The following is a 27,190-nucleotide window of genomic DNA, read 5'->3' on the forward strand; positions in this document are numbered from 1 at the left end:
CCGCGGCGGGGATGCGGTGGCGTCCGGGGCAGGTGGCGCCCGGCGCGCTGGAGAGCCAGAAGCTCCTCCACAGCCCGGCCCCGCGTGCCCTTGCCCGGCCGCCGCGCCGGCCCCCACCGCCCCGGCGCCAGCCCGCCCCCGCCGCCGCCGCCGCCGCCGCCTTACCGAGCAGCCTGCAGCCGGGCGGGAGCCCCTCCTCGCCGCCGCCGCCGCCGCCGCCGCCGCCTCCTCCTCCTCCTCCTCCGCGGCCGGCTCGGCGCGCCACTCGCAGCCCGCGCGGGGGCGGCGGGGCGGGCAGGCTTTCGCCAGGAGGCGGCGGCGAGCCCCCAGCCCAGGGAGAGCAGGAAGCGCGTCATCACCCCGGGACTAACCTGCCGGCCAGCCGGGCTCCCCGCGCCCCCGCCCGCGCTCCCCCGGAGGCCGCCGCGCAGCAGCCGGCCCCGCGGCACACCTGCCCGCGGACCAGCGGCAGGCGCCTCCCGGAGAGCGGCGGGTGCGCGGCCCCGGGGCTCCCTCGCTCTGTTCCCTGCGCCCCCGGCAGGGAAAGCGGGGCCGGCGGGCTCCTGCCCGGCCGGCGCAGTCGCCGAGCCCGGGCGGGGCGGGGGAGGCAGTGGGAGAGCGGGGCCCCCGCCCCGGAGGAAGGGCCGACGGGGCCCGGGCCGGGAGCTGGCGGGGGAGCGGCGTGCCGCGCCCGGCGAGGGCTACGCAAGACTGCCCGGCCGCTCCAGCGGCCGTTCGGACCCGGGCCGCCGCCCCGGCGAGCGGGCCCACAGGGCGAAGCGCCCCCGGCCGCAGCCGCCCGCCGGGGGCTGCCCGCGGCAGGCAGCCGCCGGCCGCTCTGCTTACCGGGCCGGCCGGCATCGGCGGCTCCCCGGGACTCGCGCGCCCCGTCCCGCAGGCGAGGAAGGGCCGTGGCGAGGGGGGCGCCCCCCCGTCCCTGCGCAGGGCCCGCGGCCGGTCGAGCGCTCCGGCGGGAAGCTCCGGGGGGGCCGTTGCTCCTCCGCGGGCGGCAGCGCGCTACTCCGCTCTCACCGAGGGGGTGGCTGACCCCCGAAGGCCTCGGCGGGGGGCGCACCGCCTAGTCAGCGATGGGTCGCGGAGACCGGCAGGCCCGGAACGACGCAGCGGATTCGCGGGCGCGACACAAACCCGGGAGCTCTCCGGCAGCGCGATTCGGGCGTGGAAGCGCAGCCCCGTGTATCTGGGGACACGTGAATAGAACCTCGCTCGCGGCTTAACAGGCGCCGGCAGCTCTGCTCTGCCGCTCCGTTCTGGAGCAAGCCGGTGCTTGGACGAGGCATGTGTGCATTACATTGCTCGTAATCTCTCTGGAAACACGGAAGTTCTGCTCCGTCCCGGCCCGCGCTGTTCCGGCGGGGGAGGTGGGAACCGAGCAATCCCCTTCCCCAGAACGTTCTTTTCAATGGAGGGGGGTCTACAAGTAAGCCAAGGCCGCCTCCTGCTGGCAGGTAGAGGGATCGGAGCCGGGACCCCGGGCGGGGAAGAATCGACCCCCGTCCGTCTTCCCTTCGGCCGGACCCCGGCGAATTTCCATCTCTGCTCAGACCGCCTGAAGGAGGGCTCGGGATGGGCGGAGGGGGGAGCAGCTGGGGAGCTGGGGTGGGACAATGGCTAAAGCCCCCCTCCCGTCCGGTCCGCCTTCTTTCATTTGTGGGAGGAGAGCCCTGTTGGCTTATGGCGGTGTTTCTGAAGTTTGGCCGCTTTAAGATGAGTGGACTTCAACTCCCAGAATTCCCCAGCCAGCCATGCTAGCTGGGGAATTCTGGGAGTTGAAGTCCACCCATCTTAAAGCCCAAGGTTCAGAAACACTGGTTTATGGTAACAAAAAGTCAGCCAAATCTGGTAGCGTCTTTTCCAAGGAACAAAATGTATTAGAAGGCCTAAGCTGCAGCTTGCAAAAACTTACACCTTTTAAGAAGAAGTCTTAGTCAGAAAAGGGGTACCTGACTCCCTCTGATTTCTTTCATTTGGTGTCCTTGAGAGGGCCAGGAGGTCAGCCTCGGACCATGTCCAGCTGTCCTGCAACAACCTCCAGAGCCCTCTTGGTCCTGGGTACCTGAGGCTCCCCATAAGAACCAATATGTTTGAACAAATATGTTACAAAAGGTAAAGGTCCCGCTCGGCTCTTGTGACTTCACAGACATCCTATCTTTCTTTCTTTTTTAATAGGAACTTGTATTTACTTTTCTAAAAATTTTATCCATACACAATGAACAAAGCAGTCTTTAAACTTAAATTAAAAAAATAGAAAAGAGACAACCCCACACAAATTAAAAATACAAACTAATTAAAGGAAAAAAAAATCTACCTTATATCTTAGATTTATCAACTGGTTTACTAGTAAATACACTAATATTCGTACAAAATATTATTGTAAAATATCACAGAATTCCTGCTCTGTAACACATATTGCCGCATCCTTTGATTAGGAGAAAATACTGCCTTTTCCAGAACAGAGAGATCCCACATTTCCAACAACCATTCCTTGACATCTGGAATGATACCACATTTCCATCTATTGTTTTCTCAGCAGGCACCATCTTCTTCCAGGATGCTATCCAGTTTGCCCACCCAGGTAGTCACCAGGCCCAACCCTGCTTAGCTTCCAAGCCCAGAGTTATCCCAGGCCTGCAGAATACCAACTCTGGATCAGGCAAGGATCACCGCTTTGCCTGCATCTCTGTGGAATGCTGAGCCACCTCACTGCAGGGTCATTCCAGTGGCCTCTCTGGAAGTGCAAGGATGGAAGCCAAGGCTTGCTGTGGTCATCGGGTCATCTCTTTCGCCCCTCCTCATCCATCTGGCATTCAACCAAGTTCCCTGGAGATCGGGAGGAGGCAGCTTTCAAGAGTAACGTGGGCATCAGGTAGAGTACCAAGTCCTCAGCACATCAGGAGCTCTTAGCACATCTGGCTGCTGCAATGCTTGCACACAGAGAAGGCGCCAACAGCATGAGCTGTTCCTGGCCAGGGCTGCCCAAATCCTCCAAGCAGAAAGTGCATTTTTCCCTCTGCCAGACCGAAGAAGTGTAGAGAAAATCAGCTGAACTTTTGAGGGACATCCAGCGGCCAGGAAAGGCCCTTCTTATTTTTATCTCTTCTTGCCTGTTTAAGGCAACCCTTCAAAAGAGAAAGCGGTGAGACTGTGGCGGCTGCCGCTGACTCGAAATGGTTGAAAACCAGATAGCAGAACAAGGTAACAGGAGAGAGGGTGCCCCAGAGGATGCAGAATGTTTACTGTCAAAGCCTTCAGGCCCTTAAAAGGCATTGCCTGTCAAAGACTCCCGTCATAAACCTCCCCAGTGCATTTATTGAGTCAGAAAGGGCCCAGCTGCAGCTCTTCCACTGGAAAACATGTGCCAAAAGTAATCAGGCAACATATTCACGGATGGCGCTGGATCGACCCCAGCAGCTCAAGATCAGGCTGAAAATCCAAACAAACCTCCCTGATGTTGCACAGGGACCTGGAATGGTGATGTGGGGTGAAAGGATTTAGAATGTGCACCGCCAACAGTTGCACAGAGCTGGGAAAACAGGATTTGGGGGGAAGCAGTTTCAGAAATAAACAGGCAACTTTGAAAAGCAGGGACCTCCCTGCAATGCAGAATATCCTTCTCTATAATCGTTTTGCTTCCATTCTTGCTTCTCCTCCCTCCGTGCAGAAGGATTTTCCCCCACTGAAAATGTTATGGGGCTTCTCCTCACCCAGAAAAGCTTGGAGCAGCATCAGCATCAGGAAAACCCACAAGAGGAAGTTTGCCCTGAATTGTTCATGATCCCTGGAGCAGAATTAGGAGGATTTGAACCCAGGTCTTCATATTAAATACCAGGGATGCTTCCCATGATGGCAAATGGGCTTTTTTTCCCCGCCGTGTGCCTAAAACCTGGGTTATCATCCCATGTGAAAGACCTTTGGGTGCCTCACATGTTCCATTTTTAAGTGCATTCTCATAAAATTATGCACACTAGACCTCTCCCTGGATTCAGATCCTGCCTTTCTGGTTTTAACAAATGTCCCAACTAGCTTTTAAAATTTGCAAATAATTAGCGTATGTGTGTGTACACCCACACACACACACTTAATCCATTCAGTTGTGTCCGATTCTTGGGGCCTGCCTGGACAAGTCCCTACAGTTTTCTTGACAAAGTTTTTCAGAAAGGGTTTGCCATTGCCCAATTCCTAGGGCTGAGAAAAAGTGACTGACCCTTGTGCCCAATTCAGGACTAGAACTCGCGTTCCCCTGTTTCTAGCCTGATGCTTTAACCCAATGTTTCTCAACCTTGGACACTTTAAGATGTGTGGACTTCAACTCCCAGAATTCTCCAGCCAGCATGAATTCTGGGAGTTGAAGTCCATACATCTTGCCAAGGTTGAGAAACACTGGGTTAACCACTAAACCACACTGGCTCTCATTATGTATATAGTACTGTATAAATAACAATGAATAGTAATAATAATAATATTAATAATACAAATCATTGAAGCATGACATAAAGGAGCGCAATGCCAGCCAGCAAGCATTACAGTCCTGGACAGAGCCACACAACTCACAAGGCAAAATGCCTGGTTAGTTTGCTGTTTGGGGTTCAGTTGTGTGAATCCAGCAAGAGCGCTTTGTCAATCATCTACTGAGTTTTGAGAACATTTGGGCCAATTCAGTTACACGTGGGTTAGCATGTTTTGCATCAGGTTCAGCCGTATTGATTAAACGTAACTTTTGTTTAAAACATCTGCACGAATGCAGTGCATTAATACAGATAATCCATCTCTCCCTTTGTGGCACTTGAATGGTCAGCCCTTGAACTGATTTCAGAGGAAACGCTGCAAATAGATGCCAGCATTACGATACACGTTCATCGCTCCTTCATTCTGGGGGTGGCTGCCGACATCTGTGGCTGCCTTTTGTCCCTCAGTTTATTCGGCTTCTCCTCTGCAAACCCTGCTTGAGATTCACACCACCACTGTGTACCTTTGAAGTTTTGGCAAGACAAACGGCGGCTGCTGCTGCATTCAGATGGAGCCCGCAAACGTGCTGAATGCCGAGGTTCTGCGGTGCTCGTAAAGTCCCCAGAGTGGATTTCCTGTCTGGGAGGCCTGCCAAAAACTAATTGGCTTCCCTGGCAAAATTCATCATTATTAGTCTTGTTGTACTTCTAACTTTAATAAACTCTGAACATCTGCTTACAACATGGCCAAGGAGGCCCTGGCTTTGCACGCTCTTTCCATAACCCCTTCACATTCCAGTTGGCTCAATAGTTACGTGTAGGAGGAGAAAAGACTCCATTTATGTATGCTGACATATTTTATTTACCACTCTGTGAAAACAAATTCAGTCCTCTTTCTAAAGCCCAGAAAGGATGGTATTCTTGGACCCTTCCTTATTGCAGTACCAACTTTATTTCCAGAGGGGGCAAAATGGGTTCCGGTTTGTCTGGAGAAGGGCTGAAGCTCAGGGACGGAGCCTCAGTTTGCCTTCAGGAGACACCACGTTCAGCTCCCGACTCCCAGCATCTCCAAGGCAGTTGTGAAATATTCCTGTCTGAAATCTTTGAAAGCTGCCATCAATCCACACTGCAGACCGGCCTAGCTGGAAACTATGGGGAAGATTGTCCAGCACATCTGGAGGACACCAAGTGTTGAGAGGGTATGTGGGGTCTGGACTAAGTGGGGTGGGCCATTTTCTAGGCAGGCATTCAGACAACTCTCAGAAGTAGAGTTCTGGTGAAGCAGAAGTTTCCTATGGAATCGTGGCCTTAGTTGTACTTCTTCTGGGAGAGAGAAAGCTCTGTGGGCTAGTTAGAGAAGAGACCCACCCCCCAACACAGGAAGACACTGATTCATGCAGACCTCGTCCTAAGCACAGTTGCCTTCAAGCCATGCTTAGTTCCTGGCTGAGAACACAGAAACATCTGTGTGGCTGCCATGGCATAATTAGGGAAGTGCTTTGCTCCTCACTGTTTCTGGGATGATTGTTAGACTCCTGAAAGTGGCCCACAGCCTAGACTTTCCAGATGGGCATCTGCAGACTTCACTGTCCAGAGACCCTTGCCATAATTTCTGCTGCTACCTTCAGCCCAAATCTTTGTCCCCAGGTCTTTTTTTTTTTTTTTTGCATAGTTCTGGACTCAGTTTGGATGCTTCGGGTCCATCATTCTCCACAGGAGAATCCAGGAAGAGAGTTGGGAGGAAAGTCTGGTAGAATCAGCTGTGTCTCCTTTGACCCCAGCAAGGCTATCAGCATTTGCTGCTTTAAGTGCAGATGGAGTTATTTCCCCCTGCCCCCCCACTTCCCCCCCACACTTTTGCCAATTGCTAAACAGGTCTTTGCAGAGCCACGTGGGAGCAGAGCAAAGCGATGATCCTTCCCAGCCTCAGAAGAGCCAAAGCTGAACCTGGCAGGTCTACAGGGGAAACGCAGCCTGGGCCAGATGTTTATGCTGGTCACGGGTGCAAAGCCAGTGCCCAGAGTCATGGTTCCTTTTGACCAATGTCCTCTATGCGGTTGGTACAGTGGGCCTTCTGCTTCTCATTCCAGGAACCCCCAAGGAGCAGAAGAGCCATCGAGGATGCTTTCAACAGCTTCCTTTGAGGAAATGAGAAGAATATAAATCTTCTTCTCAATATAAGCAGCAAATACATTCCATCCCAGTGTTAGTGAAAGCCCAGTGGTGCAAGCTCACACATTTTACGCTTTCTCCCTACTCACTTGCTTTTGAACTGTGGTGTTGGAGGAAAATTCTGAGAGTGCCTTGGACTGCCAGAAGGTCAAACCAGTCCATCCTCCAGGAAATAAAGCCAGACCGCTCACTTGAGGGAATGATATTAAAGGCAAAACTGAAATACTTTGGCCACATAATGAGAAGACAGGACGCCCTGGAGAAGATGCTGATGCTAGGGAGAGTGGAAGGCAAAAGGAAGAGGGGCCGACCAAGGGCAAGGTGGATGGATGATATTCTAGAGGTGACGGACTCGTCCCTGGGGGAGCTGGGGGTGTTGACGACCGACAGGCAGCTCTGGCGTGGGCTGGTCCATGAAGTCACGAAGAGTCGGAAGCGACTGAATGAATAAACAACAACAACCCTACTCACTGCAATCTTCCTTCCTGATTACTCCCTTTCCTCTCTGGTAGTTCTATATATTTAAACATTTTCATCTGGAATGTTTTTTAGCAGATATCTGTGGCAGCTGGCGAACCTTATCTGGCTGAGAGATAGGCCTGAAAACCTAAATTATCATGAATAATTGCTTCTGACACTTTGGTTAGAATTACCATAATGCAAGATGCACAAGTTGTGTTCTTCCCCCAACGAGATGTTTGGGGAAATACTGTACAGTTGTTATTCTAAAAAGAAGTCACTTCCCATTTCAGCATGACTGCCTAGAGATGTCGGTCCTGCCCAGCTCCACAGCATGGAAGGTGGTCATGCTGCATCCCACAAGGCTCCTGCCTCAATTGGTGTGCAGCTCACAATGGTCAACTCCATGAGACTTGCTTTAGCCACTCAGCTTTGAACTCTGTGGGGCTTACTTCTGCTTCTCAGTACATACCAGCCACAGGACCAAAGAAAGGAAGACGACGTCCTTTTCAGAAATAATGCAATGGATGACATTAATGCAATAATGCAATGAATGACAGGGAACCTCTCTTTCCAAACACCAGGGGCTTCCTCACTGGTCATGACAGTGATTATTAAGCAGTGAGTCCCTCCACCTTGCTGCTGGTCATCCTGTTCTTCTCTTTCTTCCTATTGATCAGTCAACTGATTATGTGCCATCAAGTCATTGTTGACTCTTAGCGACAACATGGATAGAACTTCTCCATGATGTTCTGTCCCCAACCTGGTTGTTCAGGTCTTCCAACAGCACACCCCTCGCCACTATCACTGAGTCCATCCCTCTTGCTGCTGGCCATCCTCTTCTTCTCTTTCCTTCCACTTTCCCAGCATTATAGATTTCTCAAAGAAGCTAGGCCATTGACTGATTATGTGTCATCAAGTTGGCGCTGACTCTTAGTGACCTTGGGCCTTCAGGACTTCCAACAGTGCACCACTTTAATTGAGGGCATCCACCTTGCTGCTGGTCGTCCTCTTCTTCTCTTTCCTTCTACCCTTCCTGGTCACTTGTGCCTTGAGAGAGAACTCTGGGTTGATTTGTTCCATGATCCATTGGTTTGTTTTCCTGGCTGTCCATGGCACTCTCAGAAGTCTTCTCCAACACCATAGTTCAGAAGCATGAACCCTCTTCCTATCCTGCCTGAAGTTTCCTATACTGCATGGAGATGGCTCCTCTTTCTGTGCTCTCACAGCTTCCTTGAAAGAACACAGTGACGTGACTCAGTCCCAGCCCTCCTCCTGAGATTAAGAGAAGTCCTGCTCCCTATTGTTGTTGAAGCCACTAAACCCATGACATTCCTTGGGCAGGACTCCAGAGTAGAAATTTTTCCATGTCCATAACTGAAAGGGATGATAAATCCATTTTATATGCGTGCAATCTTCTGCCCCATGCTGTGAATTAATATGGCTGGAATCTTGCCATCCCAACTACGGAACATGTGAAGCACGAAGAAAAGGGTTGCTGACTCTGCCTTGGTGCCTTTCCAAGCTCTGTTGCAGGCGGCAGACCCGTGTGTCAAAGATCCTAGGTCCAGTCCTGGCCTCTCATGCAGGAAACACTCTTCCTTGAAACATCTACCATTTTCCCCCAGTTTAGGACCCTCCCCAAATTCCCAGACATCCAAATCACCAGGCCTCTGAGACTGGAAATTAGCTGGGCTGAGGACAGACAAAAAATGAGAAAGATGGAAAACTGCAGGACAGGTTTAATAAATGCTGGTGGATTCTCCTCTGCATTTGCAGTCCAAGCTGTGTTTGCAGCCCAAATTCAGAGTTCTGGATCAGGCCATTTCCAACTGTTTTCCAAGAGCAGTGTTTCTCAACCTCAGCAACTTTTAAGATGTGTGGACTTCAACTCCCAGAATTCTGGCAGGGGGAATTCTGGGAGTTGAAGTCCATGCATCTTAAAGTTGCTGAGGTTGAGAAACACTGGACTAGACTGTTTAAAAGAAAAAAACTTGGAAGTTGACAGTGATAAATCACCTCTGCATGGTTGTCAGGAGCACTATGGGGGTGCCCAACTCTGGACACCACATTTTAGGGAGGAAAGAGAAACTGGAGCCTGTCCAGAATTTCTGCATGCGGCTTTCTGTATTTGTGACAATGAATGGGACTTTCGTTCCTAGAAGGACCTCTTACAAATGCCAGGCGGTTTATTACGTTGCAATTGTGTTTGTCTGACAGGTTGCCCACAGTTCACTTAGCCATAATATACTTAATTAACTTAATTCCCTCTATTTGCACAAGATGTTATGTTAAAATGCGTTTGTGGCTCCTCTGAGGGTCCCTTGAAGGCCTTTTCTTTGCACAGACTTTGGGATGTGCTGCATGGTGCCTTCTGACCGCTGCCAGCCGGTGGAGCTGTTGACCCGAGCAAACGCATGCGACATCCTCGCCTGCTGTCTTTTTCACAAAGGGCGGTAAAATGGGCACAATTACCCGCTTTTTAGGCTTTTCAGGGAGCCTCCTTCGATGCCCAAGAGGCCTCTCTGCTTGCCAAGCCTTCTCAGCCCTCTGCCGAAGGAGCTCGGAGCGTTCTGCACCGCCCTCAGCCCTGGCTGGTGGCTGGCATCTGATGTCTGCCCTGGCGAGAGCGGGAAGGGGAGAGACGGCTGGCGTTCCTCTCTTGCCCAGCCTGCAGGAGGAGAGTCGGGCATGACCAGATCTGGACACGCTGCTCCTGCCCAAGGCTAAATCCAGCATCTTTTGAATGCATTTTTGCACCTGGGAACCCTGTGGCAAGCATTTCTGGAGGTGCGATGGGGTGAAATGGGGTTTTGTATTGATAGAAGGAGTTAGCTTTCGCCCCACTCCCTGCACTTCTTAGTCCCGGCTCCACCTCATTTCAGGAGTGGCCGCCTATGCTGGGCGGCTTCCAGCCCCAGAGAGATGCATCTTTGTTTTCCGGAAGGGTGCTTTGATCCGAAGAGCCCCACCAAATCATCACACTGGCCTGGAGATATTCCCTGAGAGTTCAGGGTGGGGGAGACAGAGGTGGCCCTCCGTTTATCCCTACAACCCCGACTCTGTGCGGCAGGTGGGAGCGGCTGGCCCCAACTCACGCAGGCGGCTCCATGCCTGGGGGAGAGCTTGGCTCTGGCTCAGCAAAGCAGGCCTGTTGTTCGACAGTTCAAGGCCTGGAGAAAGACACTGAGGCCACCACGCTCGGGATGGCCAACTGTGCCAGCGCTGCTAGGAAGCTGGGAAGTCTACGGTGCCAACCTCACCAGGGGTGCCAGGCAGTGGAAGGCCAGGGAGAGGTCTTGCCAGCTGGAGAGGGGGTGGGAGGGAGGGAGAGACCAGCTGCTTGATTCCCTTGCAAGAAGCCTGTGGGTCCCACGGGGTGGTGGGGAGGCTGGTGGCCTTCAGCCTTGTCTGAGCTCACTCAGCTCGGCTGCTGGTTCAGCAAAGGAGCCTCTCAGGTGAAGGAGCTGCTCCTGCTGCACCACAGAAAAGGAGGTGGGGGGGTGGTGCTTGTCCTTGGGAAGGAAGGGAGAGAGGGAGGACCATTAGCAACTGGATGGCTCCCAGATGTGGTGGTCTACAGCCCCCCTCACCCCATGGGCACACGACAGGAGGCACCCGCGTGAAAAACGGTGGAAGAACCCAAGCCTGTCTGATGGATCCAGAAGAAAGGGAAGGGGGACCAGCTGGCTCAGATCCTCTTCCCAGGCATAGTCTGGGTCTGCTGCCAGCCACCCCCGTTAAAAGGGGCAGATGCTCCTCCTGTTTCTGGGAAGCGCAAAGAGGATCTTGTGACTCTCACAGGCAGTGGGCACCTTGCCCAGGAAATGTGGGCTGCTGACAAAAGAGCTGTAACTTCTTCCCATAAAAAACAAGGGCGTCTTTGCCCGCCCTGTGGAGCAAACAGATGCCGGCTCTTTTCAGAGAGCGGAGCAACCCTTCAGTGTGATTTCTGGAGCCAGGCAACCCTGTGGGTCAGGGGTAGGGGTGGGAGGAGAAGGGCTCCGATTCAGTCCCAGGAAGGGCTGGAAAAAGGGCAGAGCCCCTGGAGAGCTGCAGACCATTTTTTCTAACATGGGCCAGTCACTTTTTTTTTCCGGGGTGGTGGGGAGAAAGAAATGAAGAAGCTGCAGGCTCTTGGCCCCGTTAGGGGCTGGGACACTGGCAGGACAGTCTGCCCAGAAAAGGACCAGCTTCCCCTTGAGGGGCTTCGAAAAGACCGAAAACTTCTCAGCTGCCTTCACACCCAGAGAGGCCCGTGTGTGGCCACCTCAGAACACCCTCTCTGCTTTGGATCTTTCTGGCTCCCGAGGAAACCCAGGGAAAGGTTAAGACTCCCTCATGCCAAGCACGCTCCAGCCGGCAGAACGTAGGGATCGGAAGGACCTGGGAGATTATGTGGTCCAGCCCTCTACCAAAATCCCCCAGACGTCCTCTGGCCTCTGCTGGACCGCCCCTGCTGAAAAGTCCATCACCTCCCGAGGCAGCCTCTTCCAGAGGGCCAGCCCAAATCTGTTTCCCTGTCACTGAAGCCCACGGCTGTTCCGTGGGACAGCTCTGAACAGTTATGCCCCCTACACGAAGACGCCTTTCTGTGCACGCTTCTGTTCCTCTGGCTAAACATACCCAGCGGCTGCCCCCGTTCCTCGTAAGGCCTTCCTTCCATCATGATGGTCTTCTGGACTGGCTCGTTTCTCTTTCCTCCCTAAAATGTGTCCAGAATTGGGCACCCCCATAGTGTTCCTGACAACCATGCAGAGGTGATTTGCCATTGTCAACTTCCAAGTTTCTTTTTTTAACAGTCTAGATCAGTGTTTCTCAATCTTGGCAACTTTAAGAGGTGTGGACTTCATCTCCCAGAATTCCACACCTCTTAAAGTTGCCAAGGTTCAGAAACACTGGTCTAGTCTGTGCTAGGACTTCCCAGTGGTCTCCCATCCATGGATAAATCAAGGCCAACTCCGATGGATTTTCTCCAACAATTTGCCACCAGATTTTAGGCTAGAAGGCACCATTTACACACCAAGAGAGAAGAGGAGGGATCAGCCAAGGCCGACTCGTTCTCCAAAATAGGATATTCCAACAGCAGAATCCGGGGGCAGCTCCAAGGCGCTGGCCACGGAAAGGGCCGTGACTTCACCGCGCCGCTTCGCCAACAGGGGCAGCGGGCTGCAAAAATCCGGCCGACCACGAGAGGCCCGCAAAGCCACGCCGCGCACACGGCTCGCAGCCGGCGACGCGCTCCAGCGGCTGCACGCCCTCGCGCCCCGCCCGCAAACCTCGCGCGCCCCCGAGCCAGCGGGAGACGCCCCCCGTCCCCTCCCTGCCCTGCGATTGGGCGCCCCGCGGCGGGCCGGGCGATAAAAGGGCGAGCCCGGGGGGGTGGTGTTGCCAGTGCGGAGTCGCAAGCGCGCTGGAGGAAGCGGGGACAGGCGTGGGAAGCGGCGCGTCTCGGAGAGCGGAGCTGCGCGAGGTAGGCGCGCCGTGCCTGCTCTTCCTCCCCCCGCCCCCGCTGTGCTCGGGCCCTGAAGACCGATTGGGACGGGGCTTTTATGGGGGGGGGTCTCTCCTTTTCCGCCCCCCTTCGGAATTTAACTTAACAGGCGGGGAAAGGCGACTCGGAAACCTGGCAAGGTCGCGCTGGTTATCTTCTAAAGTCAACCCCCCTTACACACACACACACACAGACAGTGTACCTGGATGCCGTGCAGCATCCCCCCTACCCTGGCTGGGAATGATGGGACTTATGGAGAGGGTGATGGGCTCAGGAGGAAGGGACCCCGAGGTGATGGGCTTGGCGCTCGAGTAGATCTGCAGAAGATCTGCGGAGGGGAGCGATGGCAAGGCGCAGCCAGCCTGGGTTAGGCGGATCCATGAAATTCTCCCCCCCAATGTACGAGCGTGTCCTGGTGGGAGGGTGCTGGAGGTCCTTCCCCCCAAAAAAGCCCTCTGCCCGACAGACGGCGCCGCACCCCGTCCGGAGCGCTCCCGTAAAGGTCGTAACGCGCTGCCTCCTCCCCGCAGGCGGGCGTTCCTGGCTCCCTCGAAGGCCGACCGACCGACCGACGCCCTGATGTGGTTCCTGGAAAAGATGCGGGCGGCCCACGGAGAGGCCAGCCTGCTGGGCCCCCTCTTCCTGGCCGGGTCCCCCGAGAAAGGCCAGGCGGGGGCGCCCGCCGCTGCCTTCCCCAACATCCTGACCCCGGACCGCATCCCCGAGTTCTGCATCCCACCGCGGCTGGCCGGCCCGCCGCCCCCGCCGAGCCTGGCCCCCGCCCTCCGGCCCCACCTCATCCAGGTGGAGAGCGCGGAGGAGCCCCTGGGCCCGGGGCAGGGTGCCACCAACTCGGACCCCTGCTCACAGGCCGCCCTCTCGCTGCCCCACGTGCCCAGGGCCCAGACCTCCTACGGGTTCTGCGTGCTGCTGGAGAGCCCACACACCCGCCGGAAGGAGTCCATCTTCCATGGTGAGCCCTCGGGCAGCCCCCTGGCCTCACCCCGGCCCCGGGCCGGCAGCTGTGGCGGCAGGGAGCCGGCCTGCACCCCAGCGGCGGCCCCCCGGTGGCCCCTCTTCAGCGGGCAGGGCCCCTGGGACAGTGACACGGCCTCCTCCTCCAGCGAGTCCTCGCCCTTCGGCTCCCCGCTCCTGGGCAGGTCCCCTGCCCGGCCCGGCTGCCTGTTCAAAGCCTGGAGCCAGGAGCGGCTGCCCGGCAGGGCCTGGACATCCCGGCGGCTGTCTGGTGGCATCTCGAGGGCTGGCTCCTGGTCAGTGGACGAGGGCAGCTCCACCTCCGACAGCAGCCCTGGCTCCCCCCGGCGCTCCTCGGAGAGCCTCCTGCCACCCCCTGCCTTCCCCCTGGACTTGCCCCGCGGCCTGGAGCGCCTGGGCCGCGAGGCCACCGTGGTGATGGACAAGGGAGGGCTGCTGCGCCTCTCCTCTGAGCACTGCCCCGAGAACCGGCGCCTGCGCATCCGCCTGATCAGTGTGGAGGGCCTGTATGAGGAGGCCGCGCTGGAGCCCCAGAGCATCAACTGCTGCGTCACCTTCTCGCTGCTGCCCGGCAAGGCCCAGAAGCAGCGGAGCACCGTCATCAAGAGGAGCCGGAACCCCATCTTCAACGAGGACTTCTTCTTCGTGGGCATTTCCGGGGACCACCTCCGGCACCTCTCTGTCAGGATGAAGGCCCTGAACAAGGGGGGGAACATGAAAAGGGACTTGGTGCTGGGGGAGAGCGAAGTGCCTTTGACGCAGATTTTGGCCGCGTGAAACTCAGGGCGGTCTCTGGATTGACTGATTTATTTATTTGGAGTGACGGGTCTGTGCGTGCGGGTTTTTTGTTTTTAATAAAGTGGAATTTTATTTAAATGTGCAAAAGTGTCTTCTGTGCTTAAATCGTAGAGAAGTGTTTTTGGATTCCAGGCCTAGAGTTGACCTGGAGTTCAGCCCTGGGTCTGCACGGTCAGCCTCTCTAATGGGGTCAGTTTGGCTAATCCCGCAGATGCAGGACGGATGCTAATTCGATCTCAGGTTAAGGCCCCCAGAGACAAGAAATTAAAAATACTAATGCAATACTACAGCCAGTTTGAAAAGTGGGAGTTTTTCTCTGGGCATGTACGTGTAAGATGGTGGTGGGGGCTCTTGGTGGGCTGTTCAAGGCCCTTAATCACCCCAGGAGGAGAGCTGTGTTTAGTTTATGATAATTAAAAAGGAGGAGAAATCTGTTAGCACCTTCCCCAATGAACTCATTTTATTCAAAGGCAGCAGCTTTAGTGAGCTTCATCAGTTGCATGTAAGTCCATGAAATCTGCCTTTGAATAAAACCTCTTCATCAGAAAAGATGCTACCTGACTCCTCCTGATTTTTTTAATCAGCACAGGAATCCAGGTGGGTCTTCTTATTCGGAATTACTAAGGAACCAAGTGAGGTGAGAACATAAAAAGGGCATATTCCCACCTGCAACCCCCCCACCCCCAGAATGTACAATCAATGTTCTCAACCTTGGCCATTTTCAGGCGGGTGGACTTCAACTCCCAGAATTCCCCAGATAGCTTTGCTGTCTGGGGAATTCTGGGAGTTGAAGTCCACCCGCCTGAAAGTGGCCAAGGTTGAGAAACACCGATCTATCATTTTGATCAGGGTGGAAAAGGAGAGAGGATATTGGTATAAATCAGGAAATAAGCCCAGGAAGCAAAAACATGTCAGATCTCTGCCCCAAAGAGCTTACAGTCTAGTTTCCCTCCACGTGGAGTGAGTCTAAGAGACAAAGGACAAGAACCACTGATAAAATGGATGGCTTTAAAAAAAAATCTCCCAAATATACAGTAGAAAAAGTCTGCATCAGCCAGAGCTCAGCTGGCAAATTTCTGGGGGTGGAATTCACAGCCCACAAAATGAAAGTCTGCTAGCATCCCTGGGCATGGCAAGCTCTGATATGCAGAGGGCAGGAGGAAGGAAACAGTATAGAAATTATATGCTCTTATAGGCCACCTTTTAGGAGCCAGAACAAAAGATGCTGTAGATCTGCAAGATCCCCCTTCTCCTCGATTAGATTCTCTTCGATTAGACGCCCCTTGTTCCATGCCAGCTTTCGCTCTTGTAAACCTGTCGACCGGAAGGCTCTGCAAGGTTTCCCCTTATGCCTTATTTGGCTGTCGCCTGACCACAGCAAGGCTTGCTCCTGAGGAAGCCTGGTACAGGACCAGGACTGCTTGGTTTTGCTCCCTTTGCAGCCTTTGACTTCACTCTTGACTTGGAAAGGAGGAAAAGATCTGTGGAAGAGGCAGCTAAATGGCAGAGGACCTGGGCAGAAAAGGAAGCTGCTGTAGAAGGAGACAAAAGCCCGGGGCTTGGGGGGACAAACCGTGTCCCATGAGTTGAAAGGGTGCAGACTTCTCTCTGGTAAATTCTCCCCCACCCTTGAAAAAAACAAATCCATACCAATGCATGGGAACAGGCTTGGCAACGCCCCAACTTAACTAGGAGCAGGCAAACAGAATTCTAAATCTCATAGCCACAGGCCAGTAAGTGCTTCTAAATTGCAGGCAGCATCAATTAAGTAGTACATTCGTGTCCTTCAATTAAATAACGTATTTGTACTTAAAGGGCCGATTCCATGGCCACCAGAGGCTAACCGAAGGTATTAGGGGTAGAGGGACTATGCGGGTTGATGCGGCAGAAGGGAAAGAATCTTGCGGGGCAGTTTGCCAAGCCTGAGCCCGTCTTATGTGGGCCTCCAAACAGCCGCCTCGTCCTGCGAGCGGAAGGTCGGAGCTGGGGGTGCCCTGTTTCCTTCATTTATGGCCTCAAGGAGCAACTGAAACAGAGTCGAGGAAGTAATCTATCAGCCAAGAGACGGCTTTCTTCCTGAAGTGGACACAGAGGCGTAAATCTGTCTTCCCAACTTCCTCATTTCAGTTGCTCCTTGGGGGACCAAGCTATGTGTCCGCCCTTCTCAACGAAGAAAACCGTTCTTCCTGAAACACGTTGGCCAAAGCTGTAAGAAATAGTTGATGTGAACTTTCCACCGCAGCCAGAGCTTTCCACACATCACTGTTCCCGTTACAAGGCAGCCAGTAAGTCGAGGACAACTCCCTGGACACCTGGGTAATGTCTGTATATTTCACATACACAAGTTCGGTGCTCTAGGCACTTTTTTCCTGGAAAGCACCAAAGCACTCCAAAAATGAAGTCTGAGGACTTCTGGAGCCGTCCCAAGAGGCTCTCCTCCCAGGCCTTGGACCGCAAGCGAGTGGGCACCAGTTGAAGGAGAAGCACGCAAGCGGTGGCAGTCCAGGCCAACCAGCTTTACTCCTGCTGCCTGTTCAACTCCCGGAGTACGTCAACGTTGGTTGTGCTGGGCTGAAACATGGGTAAACAGGTGGTGGCGTGGCTGCGGCAAGTTCACGTGGCAGAGAGACCTTTCCCTGCCTCTCACAGCAGGGAACCGGGAGCTCAACAGGTTGACCTGAGCCCAAAGCAACTGCTGTGTGTACAGAAATAGATCTACCCAGCAATTTGAAAACATTAACATTACAGAAAGAGCTGTAAAAGGGCTGTAATCAATACCACGAAGGGCAGAGGCCCTGAAATCACCCACCCCACCCCCTGTGCCACAGAAGGCTCAGCCCTGTAAGTACACTGGCCAATGCTAGCCTCCGAGAAAGAGGCGGCCTGAGAGGGCTCCTTCGCAGGCCCCTGGCTGCCTGCATGCTCTGGAGGGAAGCGCAGAGGCGCCGGAGGATCCCACAGGGCTTCAGCCTCCTTGGGTCACGTAGCTTTCAGCCCCTCTGATGGGGACATCCAGAGAGGGAGCTACGTGGGGGTCAGAAAAGGTGGGACTGACCGAACAACTTGGTGGCCACTCTGCTGATAAATTGCCTACGCGTGTGGAAGTAGGGGGATCCAAAGCTGGGGCTGGAAAAGCAAGGGTCTGAAGGGTGCCGGAGGGGATGAAGGGCGCTGGCCAGCTATGAGCTCTGAATTGGGAACTGACCAGGGGAAGGGGGCAATGGCCCTCGCCCTGCTCAGGGGGTGCCAGCTGCTGGGCGATGGAAAAGGCTTTGGTCCAACCCAGCTGCTGGACTCCACTGAACTGCCAGCCATGATCACCAGATGATCTTCAAGGAAGCAGAGAGAAACACACCAAGTTTTTTTCAACTCCTGGGAATACAGCGTGTGGCGGACTTACACACTCCCCACCGCCACCACCTGATGTGTCTTTATTCATCTGGGTTCTTGTAACCTTTCCTAGAAAAAACTCTGGAAAAGGGCAGCCTGACAAACCAAGGCTCGGGTGTAAGAAAGCCCCTGCAGGTGGTTGCCAGGCTACTAATGATAACCTGGCAGAGGAAAAGAAGTGTGTTTTGTGTGTGTTTTGGGTGTGTGTGTGTTTTGGGGGGAGCCAAGATAAATCCTGCCTGGGAAGTGGAGGGGGAAGGGCGCTCCAAGTGTCCACCGAACTGACCTCTGGCTCAAGGACAGTGGGCAGCCGATGCCTCAGCCCAGTTCAGTGCAGACATGGCCCCGACACATGCAACAGCGCCTCCTTTCAAGGGGCTAGTGTCCTGCTGGGCCCAGCAGCCTCCCAGGAACAGCCTTTCCCAGCCAGCATCCTTTCAGGCATACGGGGACCTCACTTGCCAGAGTCCCGGCCCTGTCGTCCCAGCTCACAGGCATTGATCCCGGAGGGCAAAGGTGGTCCAAGAGGGTCGGGCCTAAGGAGGTGAGGGCGTGTCTTCTCATTCGTCACCTCTGGAATTTGGGTTGTTGGCTTCCAAAGCTGCTGCCTTTTCTTAAGGGTTCCCTGCTTCCTTTCTTCAGTCAGATCCTTTGGCAGTTGCCTCAAAAGGAAGCGATGCTTCCCAAGCAAAATTCTCACACAATTCTCATTAGCAACTTTGATTGAGAGGAAGTGGATGGGGTTGCAGGAATTCCAGCAACCAAACTATTCTCTATTTAGAACGAATTTACCCCCTACTGCACTGGGTTGCAGGCTTTCTTCGCTTCCAGTGGCCTTCCTGTAACCTGGCAAGGATTTGGTCGTTTCACCGATAACAGGAAAACTTGCAGCAGGCGGTTGACATAAACATCTCAACTTTTATCAGGCTGAGAACGATTTGTGCATCTATCCAGCTTTTCCTCAAGGCACAACAACGCCATCAAGCAGGCTTGCCCAAGTCTTAAGTGTAGAAGAGTTGCTGCCTGGTCCCCCGAAACCGTAAGCTTGGTGGGGCCTAGAAACCAGCCCTTTCTCTGACGGCTTATAGCTGATGGAGCCCCTTCTCCAGGGAAAGGAAGGTGGCCAGACTTGGTGGTCAGCAGATGGGAGGAATGGAGGGGGAAGAACTTCCCCTTCTCCCTCTATGCCAGTGTGCAGATTTTCCCGGGAAGTCCTGCTCCAGGTCATCCTCCAGAGACCTTAAAACTATTTTTTTATGCACAGCCTTTTCAGCTGCAGCTCCAGGTTTTGGAACTGCCTTTTAGAAGCCCCCCAGCTGCTGGTTTTCTGGCGAAGAGGTCAAGCCTCGCCTCTTTACAAGTTTGGCAACAAGGGAAGGAAAAACAAGCTTCTTTTTGTAGTTTTATTCACTGTCCCAGTTTGGGTCATCTTTATGAATGTTGCTTTTAGTAGCCCTTGAGTCTGTTTTTATTTTCAGAGAAAACATGGCCAATTTTGCAAGAGCACACAAAAAATAAGAGGATATCCTAACTAAAGATGTTGCCCCCCTGGCTGCCAGGCACTTCTGCATACCCGGTCTGCAGTGGGCAAAATGTTCCAGCTTCTTCCTTGGCTGCTAAGGTGTAACAATGTTTCCCGTAACTTGTCCTTCGCTCCCCCGTATTAATGGGGATGTGGCTGAAGTGCATGAATAAGAGGCTGTCTAGAAAATGAACGCTGGAGGAGGATTTTGGTAAGTGAGAGTGAAATTGAGAAATGGAGAGGCTGCGAAAATTACGTAGGCAAAGCTGTATGAGGAAGACAAACCAGGTAATGATGCAATTTTAGTTGGAGCCCTTTCCGGCCCATCCTGCAAATCTCATTCAGAAAAATGGCACGTAATTCCTTCTGTACTGGATTAAGACCAACTACCCCCTGCCCCACAAGGACAGTTACAAAGGGGGGAAAGTATCCAGAAATGATGAACGGGAATGTCTTTTTTCAACTTCTCCCACCTCTTTATTGGCTTGATAGGAAACCTCCAAAGGCAACTGGAACAAGGAGGTCTTCCAGGGCTGGCAACTTCTTCGGGACCAGGACTCACGTTTGGCTTCTCAGTGCCTGGGAGAGGAGAGGGCTTTGGAAAACCCTGCAACGCACCTGCACATTCTTCCATTGTCTGGAGAATGGATGGCGTGCTCGCTCGCTCGCTCCCTCTCCCTCCTGTTCATCCAAGGGTTGTTTCCAGAGAATGGGGAAAGCTGGGCTCCAGCAACTCCGAGCTTTCAGTAAATCTGGTCAGAGAAACTTCCATGGGAATCTTATCTTTGGATGGACTCAGCTGTGGTCCAGAGTCTGACATAGTGTAGCCGGGGCCCCACCCTACAGGCTTTGATCTAGTTATAATAAAGTTAAATAGGACTACTCTGTAGGTATTTCATAGGTTTTCCATTTCTGTCACATTAAACACGATTCTTCCCAGAAAATTCAGGTTCAGTTGAGAACCGCTCACGTTCTGGCTCAGATTCTGGGGCGAGAGATCCCCCACGGCTGGTTTGGGAACAGCCCCCCCAAACTCTTACGTTTGTGCTTCCATTGAGCTTAGTAGGAAGAAAGGAGGAGTCAGAAATGCTGCTGTTGTGGAAGGCAGTGTCTTGTTCTTTGCAGCCTGTGGCATTGTGTGTGTTCTTCCTGGCAAAGGGAAGACGAAGAGGGAGGGAGGACACCTTTAAGGGACATTTAGAGCAGGACCCTTCTTCTTCCAAGCAACAGTGGGCTGGTCCCCTCTTCCTTGTCGGAAGAGCTCCCTGGAAACAGTTCCCACTGGCCAAAACGTTCAGGGAAAGTCCCTATGGCTCTCGGGGCGCTCGTTCATCTTTCTGATCCTAATTGGATTTCAGGAAGGCGGGGGAGGAAGGAGAACAAGACAGCCTTTCCAGAAGTGAACGCTTGCATTTCTCAATAATGAACTCATAACACCAATATATTAAACAAATGGAAAGCTTGGCTGATAAGATCCTGGTGGAAAAAAAAAAAAGCCCTACTGGGTTGCCCAAGTGATCTGCATGTGAACTATTCAAGGGATGCCTAATCTAGCTTGATTCTTTGTGTTTCCACTTAATATAATTATGCCAGGCACTGCTGGCTGCTGTAGCTGAGTCTGGCAGGCGGCACACCGAGATAAGACAGGGGGTTGCATTCATGGAAATAGTCAAAATGGCTGCACTGGCTTATGCTAATCCTGCACGTATCCACTGCAGAAATTTAATTATTCCAGCCTCTGGGACCTGCTGACTACTTAACTGAGTTTGGCACGGAGATGTTACAATGCTGAGTTCACCAGTTGAGCAGCAGCAGATGAGGTCAGAAGGGCTGGGCTGGGATTCTCAATTTCCATTTCCTACCCACCCTCCGCAGCCTGCCACTCTCCAGAGGTGTCAGATCCTACGAATCCCAGCCAGCACAGTCTCTGAGGGGCATCTGTTTGGCCAACAAGCCCAGGTAGAAATCGGACAGTTTCGTTGGTCCTTCCCCACGTTAGCCCTGATTTGAGGTGTGCGAGCGCCAGGCTGAGCTGCAAATTGGACTCATGGAAAAGCAACAAAAGAAGTATTTCAGAACACTGAGATTCGTGTGACTCGTTGGCCGTCTCAATCACCTGGGAAACGGCCTGTCAAGAACTGGTTACGGAACAGAAGATTTGTGTTGAGAATGCCTGCATAGGAACATTAGAGGGCTTCTCGTGCAGTTGAGGCATTTTTAAGCTTGAAATGCTTCTTAAGCTTAAGTCCAGACTTGGGCTTTACTCTTCAGCCCTGACCAAAGGCCTGTCTTGGGACTCCTCACTCTTGGCTCAGCTCTCACTGCTGCCTGTAGAACTCCAAATCATGCAAGCCTGTGGCGTTTTTGTCTCAATAATTAAACCACCCTTGGAGCCCAGGCTTAATAATCTGCAGGAGGGAAACCTGCTTGGGGACAGCGATTGGCATGGCTGAGAAGGGACAAACCGAATAATGGGACGCTGAGCGCACCAGGACTCCAGCGAACCCTCCTTATTTATATTTCCATTTAATGTTCTTGCTGTAAACAAACATTACCTTAACATGCTCTATCTCTCAGCACATGGCTGGGTTTTTTGTTTTTTGTTTAAGTACTTGACTCTTGATTAAAGGGTATTTTGAATGGTATAGTTATCAGCTACCAAGATTCCAGTTCATGTAGAAATGCAAGATCCTTTGAAAATACAGGCTAATATTTGCATTATAGTACTTTATCTTGCAGGTCTTTTAAGTTAAATTGAAGTTCATTGTCCAGCAATGGGAGGGATCTGGATGGGCGTGCCTTCCCCACCTGTTGTGGCCAATGGTGTTTCTAGGAACTCTTGTGCAATCAGTGGGCAAAGTCAAGGAGCCCCGAAAAGACTGTTCATGTCAGCCAGTCAGGCTGGATCATGCACTCTTGAATGGAAAATAATCTCAGTATTAAACACTGGACTGCTGCAGAAGGCAAACAGCAGAGTTGATTGCTGATGGGAACAGGTGCCCAGGTGCAACCTTTCTCTTCTCCAAGGTTAAAGAAAAGGAGGTCAACTCACATGCTGAAAACTGGCACTCTAGACCATACATCTCTCACAGAATAAGGAAATCCTTTAAACAGTCAGATGCTCCCGCCCCCACAACAAGGCTATCTCACCAAGGAGAGTACTTTAAAAGTAAGATCCCCCCCACTTCCAAAATAGGAGATTTCCTGCCAAAGGCACATGGCTATCCAAGCGACCCAGTTCTGACAGCGCTGCCATGAACCAGCTCAGAGCCGGCTGGCATCACGGGCACCCTTTGGGGAACAGACGCTTTGCTTCATCTGGTAAGTTCTAACTGTGAAACAACTCCTGCGCCTCTCCAGCTTCTCCAGCAGCTCACGTGCCTCTGGGCCGGGTGGGCTAGAAAGAAACAAGAGGAAGGCAGACTCCAGCGCCAGGAGCAGCCGTGGGGTGATGCTTTGCAAGATCGAGGCAGCCGGCCTGTTGCTGCTGATCTGCGCCTGCAACCGCAGGGCGAGAGCCGGCTCTGGTCTGTGGGGCCCCCTTGCAGCTGTGCGGGGGGGCAGAGTCCCCTCTCAATGCTTGGTCTTCTCCCTTTATGAACTCTCCTTCCTTTCCTATATTTTAGATTGGGTGTGTTGCCTGGGTTCCAATGTTGTTTAGTTTTAGTATGTTCTCTTGTTTATGCTAAAAATTCAGCTATTTGGATTTGTAGACAATAAACTATAATTTGCTGCACCATGGGAACCCGGCTACTGCAAGCCACAGTTTATGATTTGGCATGTTGGGCAAATTTCACAAGCAGTCTTGAAGAAACCCTGTTTAAGCAAAAACCAAGGCTTAGCATCAGATGGAAACCAGACATACCATACAACTTCGTTGGCTCAGCACTAGCTATGAATCCAGTGAGCATAAGGCCAAGAGACCAGGAAACAAATGCAGCCACCACTTTTTGAGAAATGAGAAACAGCCTGGTGACAGTGAGAATTTGCTGTCAGAACTGCCAGGCTGGACATTATCTAAGCCAAAGATGGTAAAATCATAGAGGTCGAGTAGGTGGAAGTTAGTTGCTGGAAGCTGGAGAATCTGATATAGATGGCTAAGTACGTAACTCTGTCCACATCCTGGTTTATCGACAAGTTTGGTTGTAGGCGCACAAAGTGGTATATTTCTGCAACCATTTCTATTTTCTATATCTGACCTGATGTTTACAATTCCTCTGTAGACTGTGTGTCTGCAAGCATATAATTTATCAGTGCCAGACTACCAAACTGGCAAAGGCGAATACTGTTGATCTTGGAAAGCGTGGCTCCCTGATGACCCCAATCGACAGTTTTGTAAACAAACACTGGGCTGGCACCCTCTTTGCATTTTCCAAATCAGTTATGCTGATTCCAGATACATTAATAGCTACAAAATACATATAGGCTAACGAGGCAGAGTGCGTTTATATCCCGTTCCCTCTTCTTCTAGCTTCTCTTCTGTTTTAGTATCACTCTGCAGCTACATTCACCTTTCTCAACCTGGTGCCTTTGATGCCCTGGCTGGCATGAAGAGTGTCCAAGAGATCCGAAGAGTGCCCACTTAGAGACGTTCGACCCATACTTAAAAGCTGCTGCTAGTCACTAGTCTGTCTCTGGACTGCTGCTTGCCTCTAAGAGTCAAGGTTAACATAACTTCATTCATACTTGATCCAATCTTCTGTGAATATTCTCGATTACTTTTTGCAGACCACTTCCTGATGATTAGAGAATTGCACCGGCATTTTGTTACAGGCTTAAATGACGTTTTATTATTTTATCCCTTTCATCAACTTGAATATTTAGCTTTATTGCTTGAATTGTACTTGGTGAACCAGATTCCTTCAGGTTAACTTGTGCTCTCAGATGGGTTCTCGTTTTGTACTAAGCTATGATTTGCTTTAATCCCAGTTTGCTCAGCAAGCCGTAACGGCAGGGTCCACGCCTTGGGCTAGGCCAGATCCACACCAAGGACATTGTGAGTCAATGCCGTATCTTCAGAATCTCAACTTAAAGAGTCAGAACCCTCAATTCTGCTACCTGCTAGGAAGCGAGGGGCTTCCCGGGGGTGTTAGCGGTCCAGCCTCTGCGGCAGGATCGGCGCCTCTGCAAGGCTTCCAAGATGGCAGGAGCTGTCCATGGTCCTGGGCATTCTTGCTCAGCACCGCTCCCTTGGCCCTCGGAGCACGCTGGTTCCTGCGGATTTTGTTTGTTGAGAAGGCAGAGGCATGAGGAATAATGGGGACAGTTATCCCAGGAACAAACTTTGCCTCTCCAAACATTCAGGAATGCATTCAGTGAAAAACTTGGGTCACTGTCAGAGATGAATGAATGGAGTGCCCCCAAGTAGAAACAGACGGTTGCCCATATCCCATTAAACAAGGAAAGAACAAAGGATAAAAAATCTCAGCCAGATTCTGCTTCTGTAACTGAGGTGTTCTTCCTACCCACCAACTATCAGAGCTAGGCACTTAAACACTGAAAATGGCCTGGTCCAACACTATGCTAAGTCATGACTCAGCTACCCAGGATTTATTAGGGTTTATTTCCTAAGAAACCTAAACTGATGGAAAAAAGTTTAGCATAACTTCATGGCATTTTGGTTCTGACAGTGGGAAGGTGTGGGAAGCAGTCAAGGAGAAAATTGCACCGCTCTGAGCCTTTGGAGCCTGCAGCCCTTCCGAATGAGAGTCAGAAATGTTGCCTGCTTAATCCAGGCTCCAACTGTCAAATATTGATTCAATGCAACCCCTTAGCAACCCTTGCTGTCTAAATAGAACAGCAGGATCAGTGTCAGCGCTCAGTCGGATATGAAAAATGGTGACGTGGGCAAGAGGAAATACGTGATTTTTCAGGAAACAAACTCAGCAGTACAGCTGCTATCTTTCAACCCCCAGTCCACCAAAGCAAATTGTATTTGAATGGAACTCTGTGTTCCAAGTCTCTTATTTGGGTTTTCTGCAGTCTTCCCCCCTTGAAAAAGCACACCCAAGAAGCTATTCACCCAGCCAATGTTGGAGAAGGTTCCCCCCCACCCCTGGCTGTCCAGAGAAGTTCAAGAGAGTAACAGGAAGTTCAAATTCAGGACGCACATCCTTAAAACCTTTGTTTGCTGTTGTAGTTCAAAGGTTTAATTATGGAACTTGAGTTTAGGGAATCTGAGATCTGGAGTACATTGAGCTAAGCCATCATGAGATTCATACGGTATTGGCATAATGTGTGAATAAGGAGAACAGAGGCTTATTCAACAAACCACAGTTAAATCAAAGCTTAGCATCTATAACATGCACCAAAATCTGTCAAACCTAAGTGGCCTTAAGTAATAATCACAATCAATTAATGCTTATTTGGGGGGCTTCCTAATTTACTTAAACTGCAATCCTGGACAAAGCATAATAGGATTCCCATATCTTGCTAAGGCATGGCTTGCTAACCTAAATTATTTAATAAACATGATTGGCTGGATTTGCATAGCACATAATTTTTTTTTTTGCATTTGATATACACCATTTTAAAAAGTTTTTAACATTGAAAGTTGATATAGAAATATATTAAATAAGACATAAACTCTAGCTTACAAACCACAGTGTCAAGATTCATATTAGAACAAAAGAAATCACCTTATGAGTAGCATGTTATGTGAACCAGGCCTATTCTATCTAGTTCAATACTAATATTGAATGATAATCATTTAGTGACACTTAACCTTATTCTAATTAGCCCTTTTACTGAACGATTTGCTGAAAAGCTTGTGCTTCTGGCTGGGAAGCTCATTTCCCATGCTGCCCCCTTTTCAAACCCACAATTTTTTTGTCTTAGTGTTATAAAGAGAGCGGCATTAGCCTTCGATAAGAAGCCCCTTAGCCATTTTACCGTTTGGAAGAGGCAATCAGAGGCAGTTTTCCCTGAGCTTAATCAGCTCCAAATGAACCATCAGGGTGTTTTGCTTTGAAGCTCTTGTTCCAGGATTTGGAGGGAAAAGCTGGAGAGCTTTTCACCCCCAATGCTGGTGTGCGAGTGTTTTCCCCCCCGAGAGCTGTTTACCGAACAGGGCAGCCCCTTCAAAACATGCATGTTTAAACAGATGTTTCCCGTCGAAAGCTACAGCGATTCCTGCAACAGACGCACTGCACCAAAAGGTGAACAGATGGGGCTGCCTTCAATGGCCATCCAGGGATGACCTTTTGCATCTCCATCACCTCGTCATCGGCAGAGCTGTGATCCTCTGCGCCCCCCCCCGCGAAGCGCTGTCTAAGAAGAACCGAGGCTGGACAAACGGCCTCTCATGAGCCGGCCTTTGGCAGGCCTGCAAGTGGACTTTTGGAAGAGGAGCAGAAAAGAGTAAGAGGAAAGCTCACCGGATAGGAAGGAAGTATAGGAAGGAGAAGATAAATAAGAGAATTAAATCCTCCCCCTCCTCCTTCCCCATCACTACTGTTATTTTGGGGGGTGGAACTTACAGCTGTCATGGTAACGGTGTGCTAATGACCGTGGCATTACTCTGTGGCCATCCTCTGGGACTTTCTCCCCTGAACGGGGGATTGGACCCCAAAACCCAAACTGTCTTCTCCAACTTAGCAATTTGGAGCTCCATGCCCTGTGCACGTGCGCATGTGTGCATCTGCTTTTTCATTACAGAAACAAAGCAAGATAAAAACTAGAACAGGTAGAGAGAAGTATATGAGCCAAGAACAAAACAAAAGCAAAGAAAAAAAAGAGTGTAAACACACACACACAACTTTTAAAGTTTTCGCGTTCAATATTTCTGCCCAGAACATTTGTACAGACAAAGGTAATTGATCAGGAGAAACATGATGAACATAGCTAATAAATAGTGACCCGATTTGAATTATTTTATCCTTCGTGCAAGATTTG

The 27,190-nt window shown here is 51.8% G+C and overlaps 1 protein-coding gene across 1 annotated transcript; it reads left to right on the forward strand.

Moving 5' to 3' along the window:
• The first annotated feature begins 13,172 nt into the window (after nt 1–13,172).
• On the forward strand, nt 13,173–14,436 carry LOC134504709 (C2 calcium-dependent domain-containing protein 4C-like). Its single transcript, XM_063314036.1, has one exon. It carries the CDS (start codon nt 13,189–13,191, stop codon nt 14,362–14,364), a length of 1,176 nt encoding a protein of 391 aa, XP_063170106.1. The 5' UTR covers nt 13,173–13,188; the 3' UTR covers nt 14,365–14,436.
• The last annotated feature ends 12,754 nt before the right edge of the window (nt 14,437–27,190 follow it).

Source organism: Candoia aspera, chromosome 13, assembly GCF_035149785.1.
Source record: "Candoia aspera isolate rCanAsp1 chromosome 13, rCanAsp1.hap2, whole genome shotgun sequence".
In the NCBI taxonomy this organism is placed as follows: Eukaryota; Metazoa; Chordata; class Lepidosauria; order Squamata; family Boidae; genus Candoia; species Candoia aspera.